The sequence below is a fragment of the Anolis carolinensis genome, chromosome 4 (genome assembly GCF_035594765.1).
Source record: "Anolis carolinensis isolate JA03-04 chromosome 4, rAnoCar3.1.pri, whole genome shotgun sequence".
In the NCBI taxonomy this organism is placed as follows: domain Eukaryota; kingdom Metazoa; phylum Chordata; class Lepidosauria; order Squamata; family Dactyloidae; genus Anolis; species Anolis carolinensis.
Window position 1 is genome coordinate 12,492,222 of NC_085844.1, and position 21,135 is coordinate 12,513,356.

At 40.5% G+C, this 21,135-nt stretch overlaps 1 protein-coding gene across 5 annotated transcripts in view; it reads left to right on the plus strand.

Annotated features, from left to right (window-relative positions):
- zfat (zinc finger and AT-hook domain containing) overlaps positions 1 to 21,135 on the plus strand; it is a 156,931-nt gene that overhangs the window by 36,510 nt on the left and 99,286 nt on the right. For 3 of the 5 annotated variants that reach the window (XM_062980005.1, XM_003219389.4, XM_008108187.3), the window contains 2 exons: positions 5,539 to 5,709; positions 20,483 to 20,746. In XM_062980005.1, the coding sequence (XP_062836075.1) occupies positions 5,556 to 5,709; positions 20,483 to 20,746 (418 nt within the window). In that variant the 5' untranslated portion in view covers positions 5,539 to 5,555. Of the gene's footprint in view, positions 1 to 404; positions 509 to 4,052; positions 4,163 to 5,538; positions 5,710 to 20,482; positions 20,747 to 21,135 lie in introns of those variants that run through there. The other 2 variants (XM_062980006.1, XM_008108189.3) reach the window with 2 other exon arrangements.

The following is a 21,135-nucleotide window of genomic DNA, read 5'->3' on the forward strand; positions in this document are numbered from 1 at the left end:
TATACTAATCAAGATCATCAATTGCAACATTCACACTTGGTTCATATAGAAAAGAGTTCTTTTTCCCACCCTGGACATTCCACGGATATATAACCCCACTTTCCTAGTTTCCAACAGACCTCATAACCTGTGAGGATGCCTGCCATAGATGTGGGCGAAACGTCAGGAGAGAATGCTTCTGGAACATGGTCATACAGCCCGGAAAACTTACAGCAACCCGTAGATAAGATCTATTTCTGTTTTTGTTGCTATGCTTTAATTTTCTGTGGACATAAGTAACAATGTGATTAGTTCCTTATGTGATAACTGAATATTGGAATCACTAGATAATTTTTGCTGGGTGACTGGAGGCAAATCACTCTTTCTCAGCCTCAGAGGATGGCAAACGCAAGCCTCTTCTGAACAAATCTGATTGGTTCTCCTTACAGTTGCCATAAGTTGAAAAAGACTCAATGGCACACAATAACAAAAGGTGGTGGTGAAGTTTATATAAGAAACAAAACCCAAGGTAATTAATTATTAGTAAACAACAGTAAAACTCATATTTGTCTAATAGGTCCCCTCCACACAGCTGAATAAATTCCTACATCTGTTTTGAATTGGATTATATGGCAGTGTAGACTCAGATAACCCAGTTTAAAGCAGATATTGTAGATTATCTGTCTTGATATTCTGGGCTATATAGCTGTGTGGAAGAACTCTTACTCATTCCAGGCTAACAAGAAATTTAAGTTTCCAGCTGTGAGAAAAATAGATACCTCAACTCAATGGTTAATTCAAGATTTTGAGTTGCTTCCAGCGAAAGAAATTCTTAATGTTGCTTAAAGTATTCTCCAGACAATATTTCAAAGGGAAATGTAAAAGAAAAATATTTTCTAGGAAGAACATTTGCAGTAAAGGAGAAAAAGAAATAAGAATAACTAAAGGTATTTTGAGAGTAAGGCAGAGAAAAGGCTTCAAGTCTCCAGTTAAAGTAGCTTAAAACATCAGAAGCCAAGCAGAGAGAAGAGAATCCAAGCCCAGCAGTGCTGATCCTTGGTTTCAAGCAAAAATATACATACAGCAGAGTCTCACTTATCCAAGCTTAAACGGGCCGGCAGAAGCTTGGATAAGCGAATATCTTGGATAATAAGGAGGGATTAAGGAAAAGCCTATTAAACATCAAATTAGGTTATGATTTTACAAATTAAGCACCAAAACATCATGTTATACAACAAATTTGACAGAAAAAGTAGTTCAATACGCGGTAATGTTATGTTGTAATTACTGTATTTACGAATTTAGCACCAAAATATCACGATATATTGAAAACATTGACTACAAAAATGGCTTGGATTATCCAGAGGCTTGGATAAGCGAGGCTTGGATAAGTGAGACTCTACTGTAACGATATTTTTCCGTGTTAACCTATAAAACCTTGCATATCCTCACACCCCATTCTTGTAAAAACTTCATATTAACTAATTACTCTTTCAAAATTTGTTGTGATATTTTGCTTTTGTGAAGTGTCTTATTGACATCCAGTATCCAGACTTAAATTGTAAACAATTGTCTTAAACAAGAAAGGGAGGTAGGAAATAGGGAAGGAATAAAGGGAGAAAAAAAGGGAGGTAGAAAAAAGATAGGGAAGGAATTCAGAAACTGTGGTGTAGTGGTTTCAATCTCAGATGGTGGCTCTGAACCTATTGGGTAACTTTAGGCAAGTCACGCTGTTTCAGGTTCAGAGGAAGTCAAAGGCAAATCTCCTTTGAATAAATCTTGACAAGAAAACTCAGTGATACTATCACCTAGGTCTGAAATTACTTGAATGCACACAACGACAACAATCCTAATTAATCATGAATTATACCTTACTTGGAAAGTGAGGGGTTAAAAACTAATTTGTAGTCCCAAAAAGCTTAACCTATCTATTTTTGACCCCTTAACTACTGACAAGTCATGCAGGTCCGGTTTACAATGTAGAATCAGTGCGGTTTGACCCCTCTTTAATTGCCAAGGCTCAGTGCTAAGAAATCCTGGGGTTTGTAGTTTGGTAAGGCACCAGTACTCTTTGGCTTAGCACCCTGTAAAACTACAACTCCCATGATTCTGTGGCATTGAGCCATGGCAGTTAAAGTTGTGTCGCACTACATTAATTCCACATGAATTCATGTTTGTTGCGCCTTCTCTTCCAAGGGATTGGCAAGCTCTCAGTCTCAGTTGAATGGACAAACATCCTGAGCTCATCTTGGTGACAAAGGGGATCATCTGTCTGGCACACACAAAGGTCCTGATATTATCTGACTTGGGAAATAACTGGAGGGATCCTGGACAAGATCTCTTTTCCCAAGGGATTATGCAAACTGAAGGCATGGGGAGGTAGCTGTCCTCAAGACATATTTGATACATTTAGAATTGACACAGTATACAAGTAATACAAGTTACACATAAAATAGCAATTTGATACATATGTTGAAGGGTTAGATTTAATAGAGTTTTAGGGTACAACTGCTGCTAGGTCCTTCAGGAGCCTCTAGCGGCTTCGACATTTCAAAACTTTGAAACCACGGAAAATGTTTTAAGAATAGAGAAAAAAAATCATATTTATTGCTTGGAGTCTCTTTATAGTTCATAAAATTTTGGTGAGGAGGTGCTGTGGCGCGACCACATCCTCATGATGTGTCCAGAGTACAACAGTTTCAGTTGAGTCATCTTGGCTACTATGGCTTTTTGGCATGCTTGTTTGCCCACTAACCAGTAAGTCTTTGTGCACATTCTTAAAAATACTTATTTTTAGTTTTGCACATTTCTGTGTAGATCATCTGGAGAGGCCCTGCTCTCGGGCCCACCTGCCTCGCAGGCGCGGCTGGTGGGAACGAGGGACAGGGCCTTCTCGGTGGTGGCTCCCCGGCTGTGGAACACCCTCCCCACAAATATCCGACAAGCCCCAACTCTTCTGGGTTTCAGAAAGGCTGTGAAAACATGGCTGTGTGCACAAGCTTTTAACGAGTAATATGATAACGTCGACATGGTCTGATTGAAGGCTGAAGCATGAGGTTTTTAGACAAATGGAGCTAATTTACATATGTTTTAATTTTTATAATGTATTTTAATGATGTATTTTTATAGTTTTAATTGATTGTGTGTACTGTTTTTGTTTTATTGTTGTGTTCTTGGCATTGAATGTTGCCAACTGTGTAAGCCGCCCTGAGTCCCCCCGGGTGAGAAGGGCGGGGTATAAATTCTGGAAATAAATAAATAAATAAATAAATAAAATAATTCAAGGGGAAAAAGGAACCTGGCACTTGAAACCCTTTTCCAATGGGAGAATGAACCTTATGCATGCATTTTCATTAATAGTCTTGTACAGCATAAATTGGATACATTCAAGTTGTGCATGATGAAATTAAAAGTCCAGCTGTGTTTGAAAGCAAGTCACGTTTATGTGACCTTTCTACGGATCTTGATCTAATAAGTATGTTTAGAACTGGGGCTCAAGGAGAGGTAAATATTAAAAGATTTTTGATACAGTGACAACCGTTGATCAATTTTACTTTTATTTTCAAAATTCTATCATATCAAATTAGAAGGTACTGGAATAGTAAATTAGGTTTTAGATTGGTTGGGCACAAGGAGAAGATTGCATGCAGCTTGCTATTTTTCCGGTTGTTCCATCTCCCTTACTCTTGGCGTACCTGCATACTTAATGGATTAACAGCTTCTTTGATTCTCTGCATATTCAATTCATTGTCTAATTAATTGCTCTGTTGACTTCCCTCTTAATTAATTACCCACTCCTTGCTCATCAATTCTATTCATGTTTAATTCTGAATATCGCTTAGCTGAATCTATGCCTTTAATTGGCTCTTTCAGTTATTGTCCTGTTGATACCTAGTCTTAATTGTCAACTGATTTATCAGTTACCCAGAATATAATTGTTTAGCTGCTAAAGGGCTTTGCAGCAGGTTTAGTCATAGAAGTGATGATGGTGACGGTAGTAGTAATCATTTTTATACAGTGTATAAAACTATTTTCCATTTATCCTTGCGTTTACATTGCACTTATCTCTGCAGGAAATGTCTGGCTTAATGGGTAAGAATCAAAGGGTGAGAGAAGAGGTGGGAGAAAAGGGCAGAATAATAAGTCAAAGGCTTAACCAGGAGCGTGCATTTTCCACTTTAGGGTAAGAGATGCCTGGATTTAGGACTTCTATCTCTCTTTGGGCTCTGAAATGAGTTATACCTACTTTGCTTTTTATTTCCTTTCCCACTGCCACTAAAAACTTCAAAACATGGTGACTAGCAGGATAATTTCTTCAATAATTAAACTGGTTAAATGAAAGTACAAGCAGCCCCTCTCAAAATAGTGACAGGAAGTGACATTGTGTCATTTTGAGAGGGATTGCCAAGAAAAATGTTGATATTCGGAGGTAACAAGGAATTCTGGAGTGCTCTGGGAAGCGAGGAGGGAGTATTTTGGGGTGGCTTCATTCCTTTAGGCATACATCTTGCATTTGGGGCAAAATTTGTCCTAAAATTGTATCCTTTTTTTAAAAAAAGGTGGGTTGATTTGAGGTTGGAAGGGCAGAAAAGTGGCCATAGCAAAAACCATCATTTCCTTTTCCTTACAGTCATATAGAGATAAAAGTATGAATAACATATGATAAATGACTTGTGTTAATGCTTGTTCATGAGTGCATATTCAATGGGCCGAAAACCTCCCTGTATCTCAGTGGTTGTACTGCTCATTATTATGGAGCAATCATCAGCAATTTTGCTCCTTTGGAAGTTGTTGTTAACTTGAAAAAAGTGCACAAACATGTACCCTAGTCATTTTATAACAATGCTGAAATCATATTCTCTTTTGGTACTTTTTGTTGCCATTCTGTGCAATGCATTGAACCAGTCTGTGGTTCAGTGGGTGCACTGAACCAGTGAAGGAGCCTCATCCTATTGCCAGTTGTAGATGGCAACTCATATACAGTAGAGTCTCACTTATCCAACATAAACAGGCCAGCAGAATGTTGGATAAGTGAAAATGTTGGATAATAAGGAGGGATTAAGGGAAAGCCTATTAAACGTCAAATTACGTTACAATTTTACAAATTAAGCACCAAAACATCAAGTTTTACAACATATCGACAGAAAAAAGCAATTCAATACATGGTAACATTATGTAGTAATTACTGTATTTACAAATTTAGCATCAAAATATTTCAATGTATTGAAAACATTGACTATAAAAACATTGACTACTAAAAGGCAGACTGCATTGGATAATACAGAGTGTTGGATAAGCAAAGTTTGGATAAGTGAGACTCTATTGTATGTGGCTTTAAGCCAGTCCATTTTAATCGTTGTTGTTTTTTTTTTAAAAAAAACCCTTCTAACTGGGCTTGCTGTACCTCTTTAAATAGCTGTAGCCTGATGCTTAAACCTCAGGTGCCAAAGGAACAACAGAAAGGAGCTTAACATGAATACTGTTAAGGATTTTCAAATGAACCATTGTAATCAAAAAATGTTAATAACCCATTTTTAAAACTTCTTTTATATTTTCCAGGGAACAAATCTATCTTCATGTGTAAGCTCTGTAACTTATTTTCCCCGAACCAGTCGGAGCTGCTGTCTCACGTCTCCGAGAAGCATTCAGAGGAAGGGATTAAGGTGGACGACATCATTATTCCACTCAGACCTCTCACAACGCCCAGCAATCTTAATAAAAATGGAGAAGGTACTGGCAGGAGATGGCAAAAATGCAAATTATTATTACTGGCATTCTGTGTCTTATGTTAAATTTATAAAATCGCTTCAGTCTTGCAACCAGCAGAGCCTGTGCTTAATTCACGACAGCAGCCAAGTCTTTGCCTAATTCATGAAACTTTTCCGCTGCTGTGATTAAATGTCTCTGAGTAAGGCGTTGGAAGCTTTGATGGTTTCACGAGTGTGCCAGAGGATTTGTTTGTTTCATGAATTATAAGTATTTGCTTAACGTCTATAACTTCACAGGTGGACTTATCTCACTCCTTCTATTTAAAAAGAGATAAAGCACGAATTCAGCAACTTCACAGTAGGTATCTGCAAGTGAAGTCAGCTTGATTTTTTTTCCTCAGCAAAGATTAACATTCCTGGCTTCTACTGTGGGCTTGTTTATATCAAGGATGGCAAACCTCTTCTTGAGTTCAGTTTTCAAAAAAAAAAAAAAAAAGGATGAAAAGGGATGTAGATTCCAGGAACTGGTAGGGTTCCATGCAGAAAGATGGGATCTAAATACTACTATAGTGTAGGAATAATAATAATTATAAACTTTATTTGTATCCTGCCCTATCTCCCATCAAAACTGGCAAACATCCAATGCCTATAAAGTAAGGAAACCTTACTTCAACCTTTAGAACTGTGCAAAACCTTTAAAATAGATTTTAAAATTGTTTATTTCAACCTATTAGAATAGAAACAAACATAAAAAGTAAAGAAGTTGCCAGATAATGGGGTAATGAAGAAGGGGGGGCGGGGATCTGAAAAACACATAAGGGCCAAATTTGGCCCTAGAGCTTAAGGTTCTCAACTTTCAGCTTCTCTTAAATAGAGGAGGCATAAAATAGGCTTACTTTGTGGAAGTAATGGAAAAGGCTTCGTCCTGGGGTTTTTATGCCTGCAACCTATGGCTTGAATGGACGAGTGTTTGAGAGCAAAATGCAAAAGGCAATGATACTTGTGTTAAGAGTACCTACAGTAAGGAGTTGTTCTGATGAGTCATTCTGTCTTGACCAGTTGTTATCCACTGATTGCCAGATAATAAGCAATGTATTTATTTATTTTATTTACCTACCGCTCTTCTCCCCCAGGGGGACCCAGAGTGGTCTTACACAATGGCAAAATTAAATGCCACATTTACTGTAATATAAATGTAGTAAAACCAAACAATCGTAAAACACACTTAAAAACCAGGTCCAATTAAAATAGTAAAATACAGTGTGACTGTTAGAACAGAGCCAGTAGAATTGAGCCAAAAGTCAGAGCCAGTCCGTGCTCAACTTCACATTAATCCAACAAATCCATCAGGGCATATACCCATTACTTTTCTGCAATTCTTTGTAATTGTTTTAAATGGCATTTATTTATTGCCATGTTGTAAGCTGCACTGAGTCCCCTCCTGGGTGAGAAGGGCGGGGTAAAAGTATAGTACAGTGTTCCCTCACTTATCGCTGGGGTTAGGTTCCAGGACCACCCGCAATAAGTGAAAATCCGCAAAGTAGGGACACTATATTTATTTTAATATTTATACATTATTTTAGTAGTTATACACTATTTTATCAACCAATCATGTGTTGATAAATCGCCTCCTTCTCCTCCCGTTGCCGCTTGGGCTCCCTTTCCCTTTGGCCTCTCCTTCCTCCCTTCCTTAGGCTGTAAATGGTAATTTTTTATTATTTATAATAGTCTTTTAGAGCTTATTGAAAAACTGCGAAACAGCGAATCCGCGAAAAGTGAGCCGTGAAGTAGTGAGGGAACACTATAAATAAATAAATAAATAAATAAATAAATATATAAATATCCTAGGATGGCCCAAAAGCTTGGGCCCACATCCAGGTCTTCTGCTGCTTCCTAAAAGACATGAGCGAGGCGGCTTCCCTAATCTCCCTTGGCAAGGAGTTCCACAGCCGCGGAGCCACCACCGAAAAAGCCCTGTCTCTCGTCCCCACCAATCACACCTGTGATGGCGGCGGGACCGAGAGGCAGGCCTCACTTGAAGATTTTAATCTGCGGGACGGCTTGTAGGGGGAGATGCGTTCAGAGAGGTAAGTTGAACCAGAGCCGTTTAAGGTTTTGTAGGCCAATGTAGTGCTATAGTTCTGTAGGGATGGAGTCAAATACGATGCAGCCAGTTGGCAAGAGGTTAAAACAGGAAGCCATGGGCTTTGGAAGTTACACATGGATTCCATGTTTGGGATTGACTGGTGCTGGGAACAGTAAACATCCCTATATCTTCATGTGGTCTCATTTCCCTTCTAATTAGTGCAGTCTATGAAATTCTGTGCATCACTTCTTTTAATCAAGATTAATTGTTCCCAGATACTGTATCCATTTGAAAGAAAGCGATATCTGAGCTTCTGGAATTTTCTCCCTGTGTGTATGTGTATGTATGTGTGTGTGTGTGTATCTATATCAATATATATTATTTCCTATGAAGATTTGTGCCTTTCAGTGTAGTCTCATGTACCATCTTGGAGTATCTGTCATATTTATGCCCCACCTTTCTTCCATATTGAAACTGAAACAAGAAAATACAGAGTTTCCAGGAGGTCTCCTATACAGGCATTAACTGGATTTATATTCTTTTAGCTTCAGTTTTGAGGTTCCAATATCAGTCTGAGAGTTTACTATGGATAATGAAATAAGAATGGGTTAAACTAAGTGTCTTGTTGTATAAATAGCTGATCAACTATACTTTAAAATTCAGTGCGCTACATTTATATCAGAAGATATAAAATCTTAGTTACTTGTTTTCAGTCAAAACAGAGAAAAATAAAATGTTTATTCTTGTCACAATTGTAATAATAATTGCGTAATAATAATTTACCTTGATGTTTTAGATAAGATAGTTAACAACTCCAGAACTGATATCATTAGTTCCATTTTGGTACATTAAAAATGATCTGATTTGCAATTGATCCTAGATAGAGCAGTCAGATTGGATTATTAAGAGGCCAAAAGGCAAGTAGTCCCAATTTCAGCCTTATACCTTTGTCCCTGTTATCTCTTTCTGAACAGGTGAAATGAGCCTGGGAGATTTGACATTTTGGAATTAGTTTCACTATGGCCTAACTAATAGTCACATATGTGCCACAGAAATGAACCAAAAGTTGCTCCCAAGACCATCAGTTTTGAAGATGCCACGTATTAGATAGCATCCTTGTTAGGAGCAACCTCTAGCAGCAAGGAGACTTTATTTGTGATGTTGCCTGTCTTCTGCAAATTCTCAACCTGTTGCAGAAGTTGATAATTGTTACTTATTGATTCTAAACAAAAATGTAGCCAAGTCTTCCTAAAATATTTTGGTGCTTTTGAGCTAAAAAGCTTTGAGAGAGAAATCAGTTTCTTTGGAAAGCAGCCACAGTATTGGAAGTAAAACTCTGTGGTCATTTGGCAAGCTGATTGATTGGCTGAATGTTATCTTACTGTTTGCCAAAACCAAAAGCACTGTGATTCATTTCAGATAATGGCACTCACTTTGTGCAAAAGCAGAACAAGGATTATTCATCGTTCATAGTGGGAAATTAACCCTGGTGAAAACCGTACGAGAAAGGTTGAATGACTTAGTTGATTATGATTATTCTGCCTCAGCAGGATGAAAAATGCCCCTCATTTCTAAGAGCAATAGTGGTCCTTGACATTAACAAAATTGCAATCCCGATACCTTAATGAAGCCTTCCAAAGTTTGATTTTCAGTATAGACAAAAACACAGATGGGCACTTATAGACTTGCAGCTAGGCCACCTGTGGCTTTTAAAAAGAAAAAAGTAAGCAACTTTTTAAACTCTGTCCAATCTGACAATTTTTCTCTAGCAAACGCACAGTTTGGCCTGTTGCAAACCATGTACCATATTTATTAAGGATGAGTGGGTTAAAAGGTTTAGTACATTTTTTCGGCTAGATACCCATATTGTTAACCTCCAAATGACTGCTTTGTCTAGTCCATGTCTTATGCCAGGCAGCTGGGTAGCTTCAGTGGACTGAAATAAAAAGTCAATTAAATTGACAGAATGTCACTAATTCATCAATCTTGTAGATGTTGATGAACATAGTGGTAGTTCCAATACAAAAAAATGCAGACTTTTTTTAAGGGATGGGAAGATATTTCAGGTGTTCTACCTATTCAGGATTGCCACACATTCACGTAGATATGTCGATGTGTGGCAATATTGGCTATTTTATAACCACCAGATAAATGTATAAAGTTCAGGTATGGAATTAGTGCGATCCCGTCAAGCACAGGTAGCCACCCAATACCCCGATCAGACATGCGACTGACCTGGAGGACCTCTGTCTTGTCGGGATTAAGCTTCAGCTTATTTGCCCTCATCCAGCCCATCACAGCCGCCAAGCATTGGTCCAGTATCTGAAGGGCTTCCTTGGATTTCGGTGAAAAGGAGTAGTAGAGTTGGGTGTCATGTGCGTAGAGATGGCACCGCACTCCAAAACTCTCCCAGCGGTTTCATGTAAATGTTAAAAAGCATGGGGGACAGAATGGAACCTTGCGGGACCCCACAGGTCAATGGCCAGGGGTCCGAGCAGGTGTCCCCCAGCTTCACCAACTGCCTCACTGAACTTATTTCTGCTGTTTTAAAACTAGATTTTGTAGCTCACCCAGATCATAGTTGTTTCACAGACCGTCGGATCTTGGCATTCCCTCAGGCAGTTGAGTTCTGCTTCAGTCTTGCCAAGTGACGACTGCCAAAACCATCATGTAATAGGCCTTGACGTTACCTGTGACTGGTGATCTAAACAGTAACCCTGTTTGAAAGAAAAAATTATGTAGTTTTGCCATGGAATTTTAATACAGTCTATCATCGCATTTCAAATGAAGAAATAAAACATTCAGTTCATAAAGCAATTAACAAAACAGCTAACCAACAAAACCTGACACTTGGCTGGGACAGAGTTACAAATAGAACAGAAAAATTATACAGGTTTTTGAGTCTCATAAAGCCTCTAACAAACCTATAATTGCCATCAATTTATAATGTTCATTGAAAAACTTTATCAAAATGTGCTGCAGGATGTCACAAAAGCAGAGTTTTGCAGTTTAATATACCTTTTTCATATTTTTAAAATTATAGAACAAATTAAAAAAATAACATTTATAACCCAGGAACAAAAATTGTGTTACATAGTGTAATATATTTAATATATTAGGCTTCTTCAAAGCTTTCTAAAACCCAAATGGCGACATTACATCACACTGCCATTACGTATAGAGTCTAGGTCGCCTATATATCCTTTCCAAAGGAATTGTTTATATAATTCAACCACAGTGTCATTAAATATAAACTGTGAAATAATGTTAAGGCAGTGTGGTCTGATTTTAGCAGAGACTGACTTCATGTGTTCATTTTTCCATTTTGAATTTCAGACTTTTTCAAACTCTAGAACAGTACTTGGTTCTTTTTCTGAAGTGTTCTTAATTCCCTCTTGGTTATTTTACTAAATAAAACCTTTACGATTAGCTGCTTTGTGAATAACTGAAGTCTCGGAATTACATGATGTCACATTGCCTGTGTTTAGCCTTTTCCCTTCACATATATTCTTTAGACTTGTGTACGTGTTTTGTAAAAGCCTGTTCCTGAGGGCAGCATGGCTTCCTTTGATTGCCATTCATCACACTGTATTGTTTCTGAAGTGTTCAGAATGTCAAAGGGCTGTACAAAGGTAAAATCAGTAGGCTTACATTACGGTCTATTTTTAGATGCAAATTAACCAGTCGAAATCTTACACTGAGAAGCATAGTCTGAGAAGTGCGCATTTTAAAAATGACACAATATACTTTGTGTGCAAACTGAAGTAAAATCAGGGATGGCTGTAAATGAGTGGTTCTTTTTGTAAAAATAAAACAAAACAAATCCTTTATGTGCTCTCAATAACTCCTTTCCTGCCTCCAAAATGAATTTCCATGCTGTAACATCTAAGTCAACCCCAAAGGAATAGTGGAAACATTTTTTTCAGTACAATAGCGGTGGCTTTCTTTTTTTTAGCACTTATTTCCAGCATCCATGAATGTGTGCACAATAGCAGAATTTAAACCATTACAAAATGATTGGATGATGGTTGGACAAGAAATGCAGTTTGGAAAAATTGATACAAAAATTGTTGTCCTATGGCAGTTTACTTTTCCATCTTCTTGAAATGTCATCACTGCAAATATTAGTCTGGCAGAATGGAAAGCTTCTCTCACATTTACATAACTGCCAGCAGCAGGGGTTCTCAATTGTAATCTGGGAGATAGGAAAGGAATCGGTACTGAAAAATTAAAGCTTGGACAAAAATAAGGTACTTTATTTTCAGTGGCAATAGTGCTGACAATTCATGGAATCATAAGAGTTGGAAGAGACCACAAGGGCAGGCCAACCTATGCAGAAACACAATCAAATTTCTCCCAACAGATGTCCATCTGGCCTCTGCTTAAAACCCTTCAGAAAAGGAGACTCCACCATAATTCCAGCATATTCCACAGTTTAACAGATCTTACCACCAGGAAGTTCTTCGCACTGTACAGTTGGAATACTTTACTTAGACAAAAAAAAATGAAATGCATAGATACAGGATGGGTGACTCAACAACAGTCCATGTGAAAAAGATATTGAAGTCATAGTGGACAACAAGTTAAACATGAGGCAACGTGATACAGCAGCTAAAAATGTCAATGGGATTTTGGGCTGCATCAAAAGGAGTCTCTAGAGTTAGAGGGAAGTCATGGTGTCTCTCTATTCTGCTTTGGTCAGACTTCACCTGGAATACTGTGTCCAATTCTGGGCAGATATTGACAAGCTGGAATGTGTCCAGAGGAGGGCAACTAAAATGATCAAAGGTCTGGAGACCGTGCCCTATGACAAGTGTCTTAAAGAGCTGAGTGTATTTAGCCTGTAGAAGAGAAGGTTGAGAGAAGACATGATAGGCATGTATAAATATGTGAAGGGATGTCATAAGGAAGAGGAAGCAGACCTGTTTTTCGCTGCTTTGGAAACTAAGACTTGGAGCAACAGGTTCAAATTACAGGAAAGGAGATTCCACCTGAATATTAAGAAGAACTTCCTGACTGAGCTGTTCAGCAGTGGAACTCTCTGTCTCGGAGTCTGATGGAAGCTCCTTCTTTGGCACCTTTTAAACAGAGGCTGGATGGCCATCTGTCGGGGGGTACTTTGTGTTTTTCCTGCATGGCAGGGGGTCCTTTCAGCTATTGAAACATGGTTACCATGTCCCTGGGCCCTCTCTTCTCTGGGCTAAACCCATTACCTTTGCCTCTCCTCATAGGACTTGGCCTCCAGATACATTCCAGCTTGTCAATATCTTCCTTGAATTGTGAAGCCTAGAAGTGGAGTCAGGGTTATTCAAGGTGAGGTCTGTACAAAGCAAAATAGAGTGCAACTATTATTTCCTTTGCTCTATGATGGAAGGCACTGTACTCTTTTTGATGAATCCTAGAATTGCATTAGCTTTTTTTGCTGCCACATTACATTGTTGATGGATGTTCATCTTGTAATCAATGAAGGGCCCCTCTACACTGACCCAAAATGCGGGCCTGATCTGACATCTGTAAAGTACATCAAAGTGTGGTAAGCATGACAAAAAGTTATTAATGAGGAAGACACACAAGCTAGGAAAGGTTGAAACAGTTTCCTTTTGCCTCGGAAGATCGAAACCCTTTTTCTTCCTGCTACTGAATTGGTGGAGTACAGACTACTTTTGCATCATGAACTCAGTTTGCAGCAATTGAGTAAATTGAGGACAAATAGGGGAATTTGAAATATACAGCTGTATACAAAGACAACCTAACAAGTGGGATTGGAACTGTCCTTGCCAAAGCAGAATACACATTTTAAGGAGCTGGACCTTTCATATGTGACTATAAAACGTCCGCTCAGATAATCCTCCATTAAAAAGATTGTTTAAGGGTGCAAATCAGTGATCTGTCAATATTTCACTCATAGGTCTCTATCTGTCCTTTGTTTCCAATGGTCACAAACACTCTAGTCTCAGCTTTCCCGTTTCCTTGGAAAAAAGCATATGCTGTCCATATAAGCTACAGTAAAAGGGAAAAAATGGAATTTATTGTCCCCAAATCATTTCTAAAAACAACATAACAGATGGTTTTCATGTAAGACTATATACAGAATGAGTTCATTATAATTCTTGGTCTTACTTTCCTTTTGATAAAAATGGGTATGTTTTGTCTGCGTGATCCTGTATAGAACCAATGGAGACAAAATTATTTTCTCTTGCATATTAATGTGTGTCTTTCTGTTTCATTGTTTGCATTTTTCTCTGCTCCTCTAACTGGTTAAACCAAATAATTTTCTTCAAATTCAAGCATTCCATAAAATTTGGGACTTTTTGGCAAAATTGTATTTTTTTTTAAGAAGCTTAATTGTAATTGTATTCTGAACAAACTATACTTTTAATATATCAAAGATGACTGTTTAATTGCATACACAGATATATGTAATTCACTTTATTTTCCTAGAATAAAAAACTGCTTTCAAACTGTACAGGGGATTAATGATTACATTTTCCACAATTTATAATATATATATTTTTGCTTCCCCCCAAGAAACTCTTCCAGAATATATGTACAGTAGAGTCTCACTTATCCAACATTAGCTTATCCAATGTTCTGGATTATCCAACGCATTTTTATAGTCAATGTTTTCAATACATCGTGATATTTTGGTGCTAAATTTGTAAATACAGTAATTACTATGTAGCATTACTGCATATTGAACTACTTTTTCTGTCAAATTTGTTACATAACATGATGTCTTGGTGCTTAATTTGTAAAATCATAACCTAATTTGGTGTTTAATAGGCTTCTCCTTAATCTCTCCTTATTATCCAACATATTCGCTTGTCAGGCTCACTTCAAAGGACCAGTCTGAACGCAGATCAAAGATAGCTGCTCTCAAATCCAATCTTTATTGAAGAATACATGACTTTGGAAAAGTCGAGAATGACCTAATGTTTACATACATCTAATTTTATCACTTCTGATGCAACGTAATACCACACGCAAATATCATCATCAAATCCCACCCCCTGGATCACATTACTACCATTCCCACACACTATATCAATTATAATTGTTTATACTTTCAACCCTGAGTTCCCAGGCTCATTTTATCTTCTCCCGCCAGGTGCTTGCAGGATTGTTTATGTTATGAAGTCAGATTCAGGGCTTGGAAATTCAGCCCTGGGATCTGGCTCCATGACATGGCGCCCTCGTTTTCTTCGTCCTCCTCTTCGGTTCTTCTTTCATCATAGTTCTGAAACAAATCAAACAATAACTCTATGTGTCCATTTTGTCCAAAGTCCCCATATACTTTTTCAGTAAGCTGCGATGGAATACTGGGTGTATTTTCCCTAAACTTTTTGGCAATGCCAACTGGAAAGTTACTTCATTGATAACACCCTGTATTCTGAATGGTCCAATATATTTGGGGCTCAGTTTTCTTGAAGGTAGCCCCAATTTGATGTTTTGGGTACTTAACCACACTAGATCTCCTTTATCTAATTTATCGCCTTCCACCCTCTTTCTGTCTGCGAACGCTTTATACTTTTTGTGTGCTTCCTTTAAGGATGCAGTCACTTGACTCCAGCATTCTAGCATTTGCGTTTTCCATTTCCCTGCCTCTGTTTCCTCATTTTCTGTCCATCTTGGCAACTGGGGTAAAGGCTGTATTTCATACCCGTAAACTACTTCAAAGGGGGTTTTATTTGTTGCTGAATGTATAGTCGAATTAAAAGCTAGTTCCGCAAAAGCCAACCACCTAGACCAGTCATTTTGTCTCATGTTAGAGTACATTCGAAGGAACTGCCCAAGCGTCTGCTGAGTACGTTCTACCGCCCCGTTTGTCATGGGGTGAAAAGCAGAACTTAGACTCCTTTCTGCTCCTAGCATTTCCAAGAATTTTTCCCAAAATTTTGCTGTGAATTGTACTCCTCTGTCACTGACCACTCTACTGGGACATCCATGCAGTTTGTAAATATGATTTATGTACAGTTCAGCTAGTTTCTCGGCCGATGGTAGTTTCGTCAGTGCTATAAAGTGGGCCTGTTTAGAAAACAGGTCTAATACTGTCCAAATATAACGATGTCCTTTGCTAACCGGCAGTTCCCCCACAAAGTCCATAGCTACACATTCCCAAGGTCTGGTAGGTTCCGCTACCGTTTGTAATAATCCCATAGGCTTCCCTCCTCTCGATTTATTTCTGGCACAATCATCACATTGAACAACATGATTCTTTATGTCCTTCCTCATTCCTGGCCACCAACAATGTTTTGCTATTGCCTTTGTTGTTTTTGTAATTCCTGTATGACCAGCGCTCTGGTTGTTGTGAAAACGATGCAAAATCTTAATCCTTAATATTTCTGGGATATACAGTTTCTTGTTTACAAACCAAAATCCCCCCTTCTGCTCCCCCTTTTCTGCGTTGGATGCGATCCATTGATCTCCTTCATAAGACTGTTTCAGTTCATTTCCCCAATTATCTTCCCCGCCGAGTTCAACAAAAGCCGTGTTCTCCTTTTGGGTTTGTGCTCTTGTCCTGACAGCTAAGCCCCATTGTTTGTCAGAGAATATTGTCCCCTCTTTTGCTGTGGTTGTGCCTTCGTGTTGAGGCATGCGTGAAAGAGCATCTGCCAAGACATTCTGCTTCCCTTGAAAAAACTTTAATTGGAAATCGAATCTGCTGAAGTATTGCGCCCATCTAATTTGTTTGGGAGATAATTTTCTAGGAGATTTTAAATACTGGAGGTTCTTATGGTCAGACCAAATTTCAAATGGTATTCCGCTTCCTTCGAGGAAGTGTCGCCAGCATTCTAAGGCTTTTAATATGGCTAATGCCTCTTTTTCCCATATTGGCCAACTTTTTTCAGTTTCGCTGAACTTCCGGGACAAATATCCACAGGGTTTTAAGTTCCCATTTTGATCTTTTTGCAATAGTACTGCCCCGTACGCACAGTCTGAGGCATCGCAATGGATTATGAAAGGGCTCCTGATATCGGGGTGTTTTAGGATGGGTCCTTCTGTGAAGCATTCTTTTAGGGTTTCGAATGCCTTTTGACATTCTGGCGTCCAACTCAGTTTGGCGCCAGGAGCTTTCACTTTTGCTGTCTCCCCTTTCCCTTTTGTTTTTAAAAGTTCAGTAAGGGGTGCGGTTATTTGCGCGAAGCCTTTTATGAAGGGTCTGTAAAAATTTGCAAACCCCAGAAATGATTGCAATTGCCTCCTTGTTTGAGGCACTCCCCATTCTTTCACATCTGATACTTTAGCTGGATCCATAGCTAACCCTTCTGGAGATATCCGATACCCCAGAAAGTCAATTTGAGTTTTATTAAATTCACATTTGGACAGTTTTGCGTACAGCTTTGCTTCCCTTAGTCTCTGCAAAACTTCCCGGACCAATTTTACGTGCTTTTCCTTATCTTCATTCACAATCAAGATATCATCAAGGAATATGAATACCCCTCTGTACAACAATGGGTGTAGTATTTCATTTATAAGCTGCATAAAGCAACTGCCTCCATTTTTTAAACCGAAAGGCAAAATTTTATATTCAAAATGGCCGAATGCGCAGGAAAATGCAGTTTTCCAAGTATCCTCCGGTTTGATTCTTAATTTATGATACGCTTCAATTAAATCCAGTTTAGTAAATATGCTCCCTTTCTTCAATACGGTAATTAAATCCTTTACTAAGGGCATAGGGTATTTATTGTCCTTAGTAATTGCGTTTAAATTTCGATAATCAATGCACAATCGTAGGGAGTTGTCTTTCTTTCTCCTAAATAACACTGGGGCCCCGAGAGGAGAGTTGGATGGCTTAATGAAGCCTCGCGCCAGGTTTTTATCAATATATTTCCTCAATTCCTCCTTCTCCCGCACAGACATGGGATACACTTTTGGTTTTGGTAAGTTTGCTCCTGGGGTTATTTCAATTTCTACTTCTATATTCCTTTTGGGAGGCAATTTACTGGCCTCTTTCTGATTGAAAACATCCACAAAGTCTCTGTATTCAGGTGGCAATAGCTGTGGGTCTATTTCACCTGCTTCCTCTTCCTCGTCCTCCTCTTCTGCAATTTTGCTTATCTCCCATTGCGTCTGCTGTTCTTTGAATGCTAGGCTCTTTCCTCTCCAATCTACTTCAGGATTTGCCTGTTCGAGCCATGGTATCCCTAATATTACGTGGTATGTGGCAATAGGGGCTATCACAAAGGATATTCTTCCTTCCCATTTGCCTATTTTACATGGGACCCCCCGTATTTCCTTTGTAGATACTTCCCCAGCAGCGACTGATCCATCTAGCTGCGAAAATGCAATTGGGGAGTCAAGCGCCATCTGCTGGCATTTCAGCGCTCCTGCTAATTCCGGAGTTATAATATTTCTAGAACAACCACAATCCACAAATGCCTTGCAGGTGGCCCGATTCTCTAGCCCCGAGAGGCAGATTGGCACTACTATCATGCGTTTGTCCCGACTCACCAATTTTTCTGAAGATTCTGGGGCCTGCACCTCCTCTTCCGCGCGCCTCCCGGTTGCTGGCTTGGGCTTTGGGGGTTTTGGCGGCTCCCCCTTCCGGGCCCAGCATTCCGCTGCCCGATGGCCCGTCTTCCCACATACAAAGCATCCCGGTTTAGGTTTGTTGTCTTCTCCTCTGGAGGGAATCCCCGGCCTCCCTCCGGGTCTTTCCTGCTTCCTCGTTTCTCCTCGACCTCTCGCCACTGGTCTTTGCTGGCCGCTGCTGCTCCTGAAGCGCTTTACTTGGGCCAGGGTGGATTCGACGCGCCCCGCTAGTTGAATCCATCCCTGGAGCGTTTCGGGGTCATCTCTGTGCGCTGCCCAGCTGAAAATCTCGGGGCGTAGTCCCTCTTTAAATAACTCCACTTTGGTCACTTCAGACCACTCTGGTACCCTTTCCGCGAGGTGGAGGAATTCCTCTGCGTACTCGGGCACTGTTTTGTCCCTCTGCTTTATTCCTTTCAGCTGGTCTCGAGCCCTCAATTGCTCTAGCCGGTCTCTGAACCGGTTTTCCAGTGCGGCGAGGAAGCGGGGCACTGACCTCAGGCATGGGTCGCGTCTGGCATGTAGTTGTACATACCAGCTGGCTGCTCCTCGCTTCAGTGTGTTGCCGATGGCTCGAACCCTGCTTGCTTCGGAGGGGAATGTGTGTGCATTGTCTTCCATGTATCCTCTGATGCTAATTAGAAAAAAGTTCAGTTCATCTGATTCCCCTCCGTATTCTAGTTTGAGATCTTCCCTTCTTGGCATCCATTCTGCGGCCCGTTGATGCTGTCTGGGAGGCATGGGGAAGGGTTGCATCAGGCTTCCTCGGGCGGCTCCTTGGAACACGCCGCGCCCCACTCCGGTGGTCATTCTGCGCGGCTCCCGAAAGTCTGCCGCCGCTGTCGGCCCTTCCGCCCATCCGCATACTGGCCTCGCTGTAGCCCCCTCGTCTCGCCTTTCCTCGTCGTACGGCACATCCTCCTCCTCTTCCTGGATCCCCCGCTCCTCTCCGCCTTCGTCTGCAAATCCACTGGACCCGATCCCTGGCCCCAGTGGCCTTTCCACCCCGACGCCCATTCGGGGGGTTGGGAGCTCTGTTGGGGATGGCGGCCTCAGAGTTCCCAGAGCTCGCTGGCGCTCCACTTCGCGCGCCATTCTGTCTCGGACCTCCAGCTCCTGCCAGTATTCCTCATCTCCCTCGTCCCTTGCTGCCACGGGACTCTGCGTTGACGCTCGCTGGCCCCTCTGGCTCCAATCTCCTTCTTTACTTGGCTCTCTCTCGGCGCCATATCGGATGGGCTCCTTTTGGAGATTCTCTTCCAATAGTGGCACCAACCTCCCCACGGTTTCCGACAGCCTGGATAAATTAGTTTCCAGGATGGATAACCGCAGGGCCACGGTCTCCGGCATACTTCCTCCAGATCCCCAACTGGTTTCTGCAGCCGCAGAGACGCCTCTTCCTCCCCTGGGAATCCTCTGGGTCACGCCGTTCGGCCTGGGGTACCCCGTAGAGGAAGCTATGGCTTGCAGCGTCTCTTCTCTCTTCGGCCGGGCCCCTTGCAAAGGCCTCCCTGCCCCATTTGGGCTTTGATCTCCTTCTTCACTCATTATCACTTCACTGCGAATTCCGCAGGAGGGTGAGAACTGGATTCTCGACTTAAATGTCAGGCTCACTTCAAAGGACCAGTCTGAACGCAGATCAAAGATAGCTGCTCTCAAATCCAATCTTTATTGAAGAATACATGACTTTGGAAAAGTCGAGAATGACCTAATGTTTACATACATCTAATTTTATCACTTCTGATGCAACGTAATACCACACGCAAATATCATCATCAAATCCCACCCCCTGGATCACATTACTACCATTCCCACACACTATATCAATTATAATTGTTTATACTTTCAACCCTGAGTTCCCAGGCTCATTTTATCTTCTCCCGCCAGGTGCTTGCAGGATTGTTTATGTTATGAAGTCAGATTCAGGGCTTGGAAATTCAGCCCTGGGATCTGGCTCCATGACATTCGCTTATCCAACGTTCTTCCGGCCCGTTTATGTTGGATAAGTATATATATATTCCCTTGTGGCTTGAGCATTTCCAGGAATGTTATATTTCTTAGATGCATTTGGAATGCATTTTTCCAAAACGATATCAAGCAGTAGTGTTGAAAGTTCTTAACATTGAGTATCTGTATGCTGCCACTTCACAACTGCTTTTTAATGTTTCTTCAACAGAACTCCTTGTTGTGAAAAGAAAAAGAGGCAGACCAAAGGGATCAACTAAGAAATGCTACGTTGATGAAGAATTGGCAGAAAGCAGCAACTGCCCTCCAAATGAAGATGTGCCACCAGGACCTGAAGAAGCGGGAGGGCAGGGAGAGGTCCCGCCTGATAGCTTGGAGTGCCGAAAGTGCAACCGAAAGTTCTCAAATTCTCGGCAGCTACGGAAGCATATCTGTATTCTCGTTAAACCTGAAGATACAGAAGAAGGTGATCCAGGTAACAAAGCTTACTTGTCTGTATGCTTGAAGGTATGAACGCTGATCCGTAGAAGATCAATAAATGTTGGGAGAGAAAGCTCCATGATGTGCCTGACATTTCGTGCAGTGTGTCTGCTTGTGCATTTCTGTTGCTGACCTGGTGGACTTTTACAGAGTGTTAGGAGGTTGTAATCTTTTTTAAATAGATATTCTGTCTTTAGGAAAAGCTTTGGATCAGAGTTGAACAAGACAAGCTGTAAGAGCTCTACGATCTGATTTAGTTTGGACCTAAGGCTTAACAGCAGGCATGGCGAACATCTGAAGGACTGCAAGGTTCATTACGCTCCACCATTGGCTTTACTAATATTCAAAGAGACAGCCATGCACGTCTGTGGTGGAATATAGACA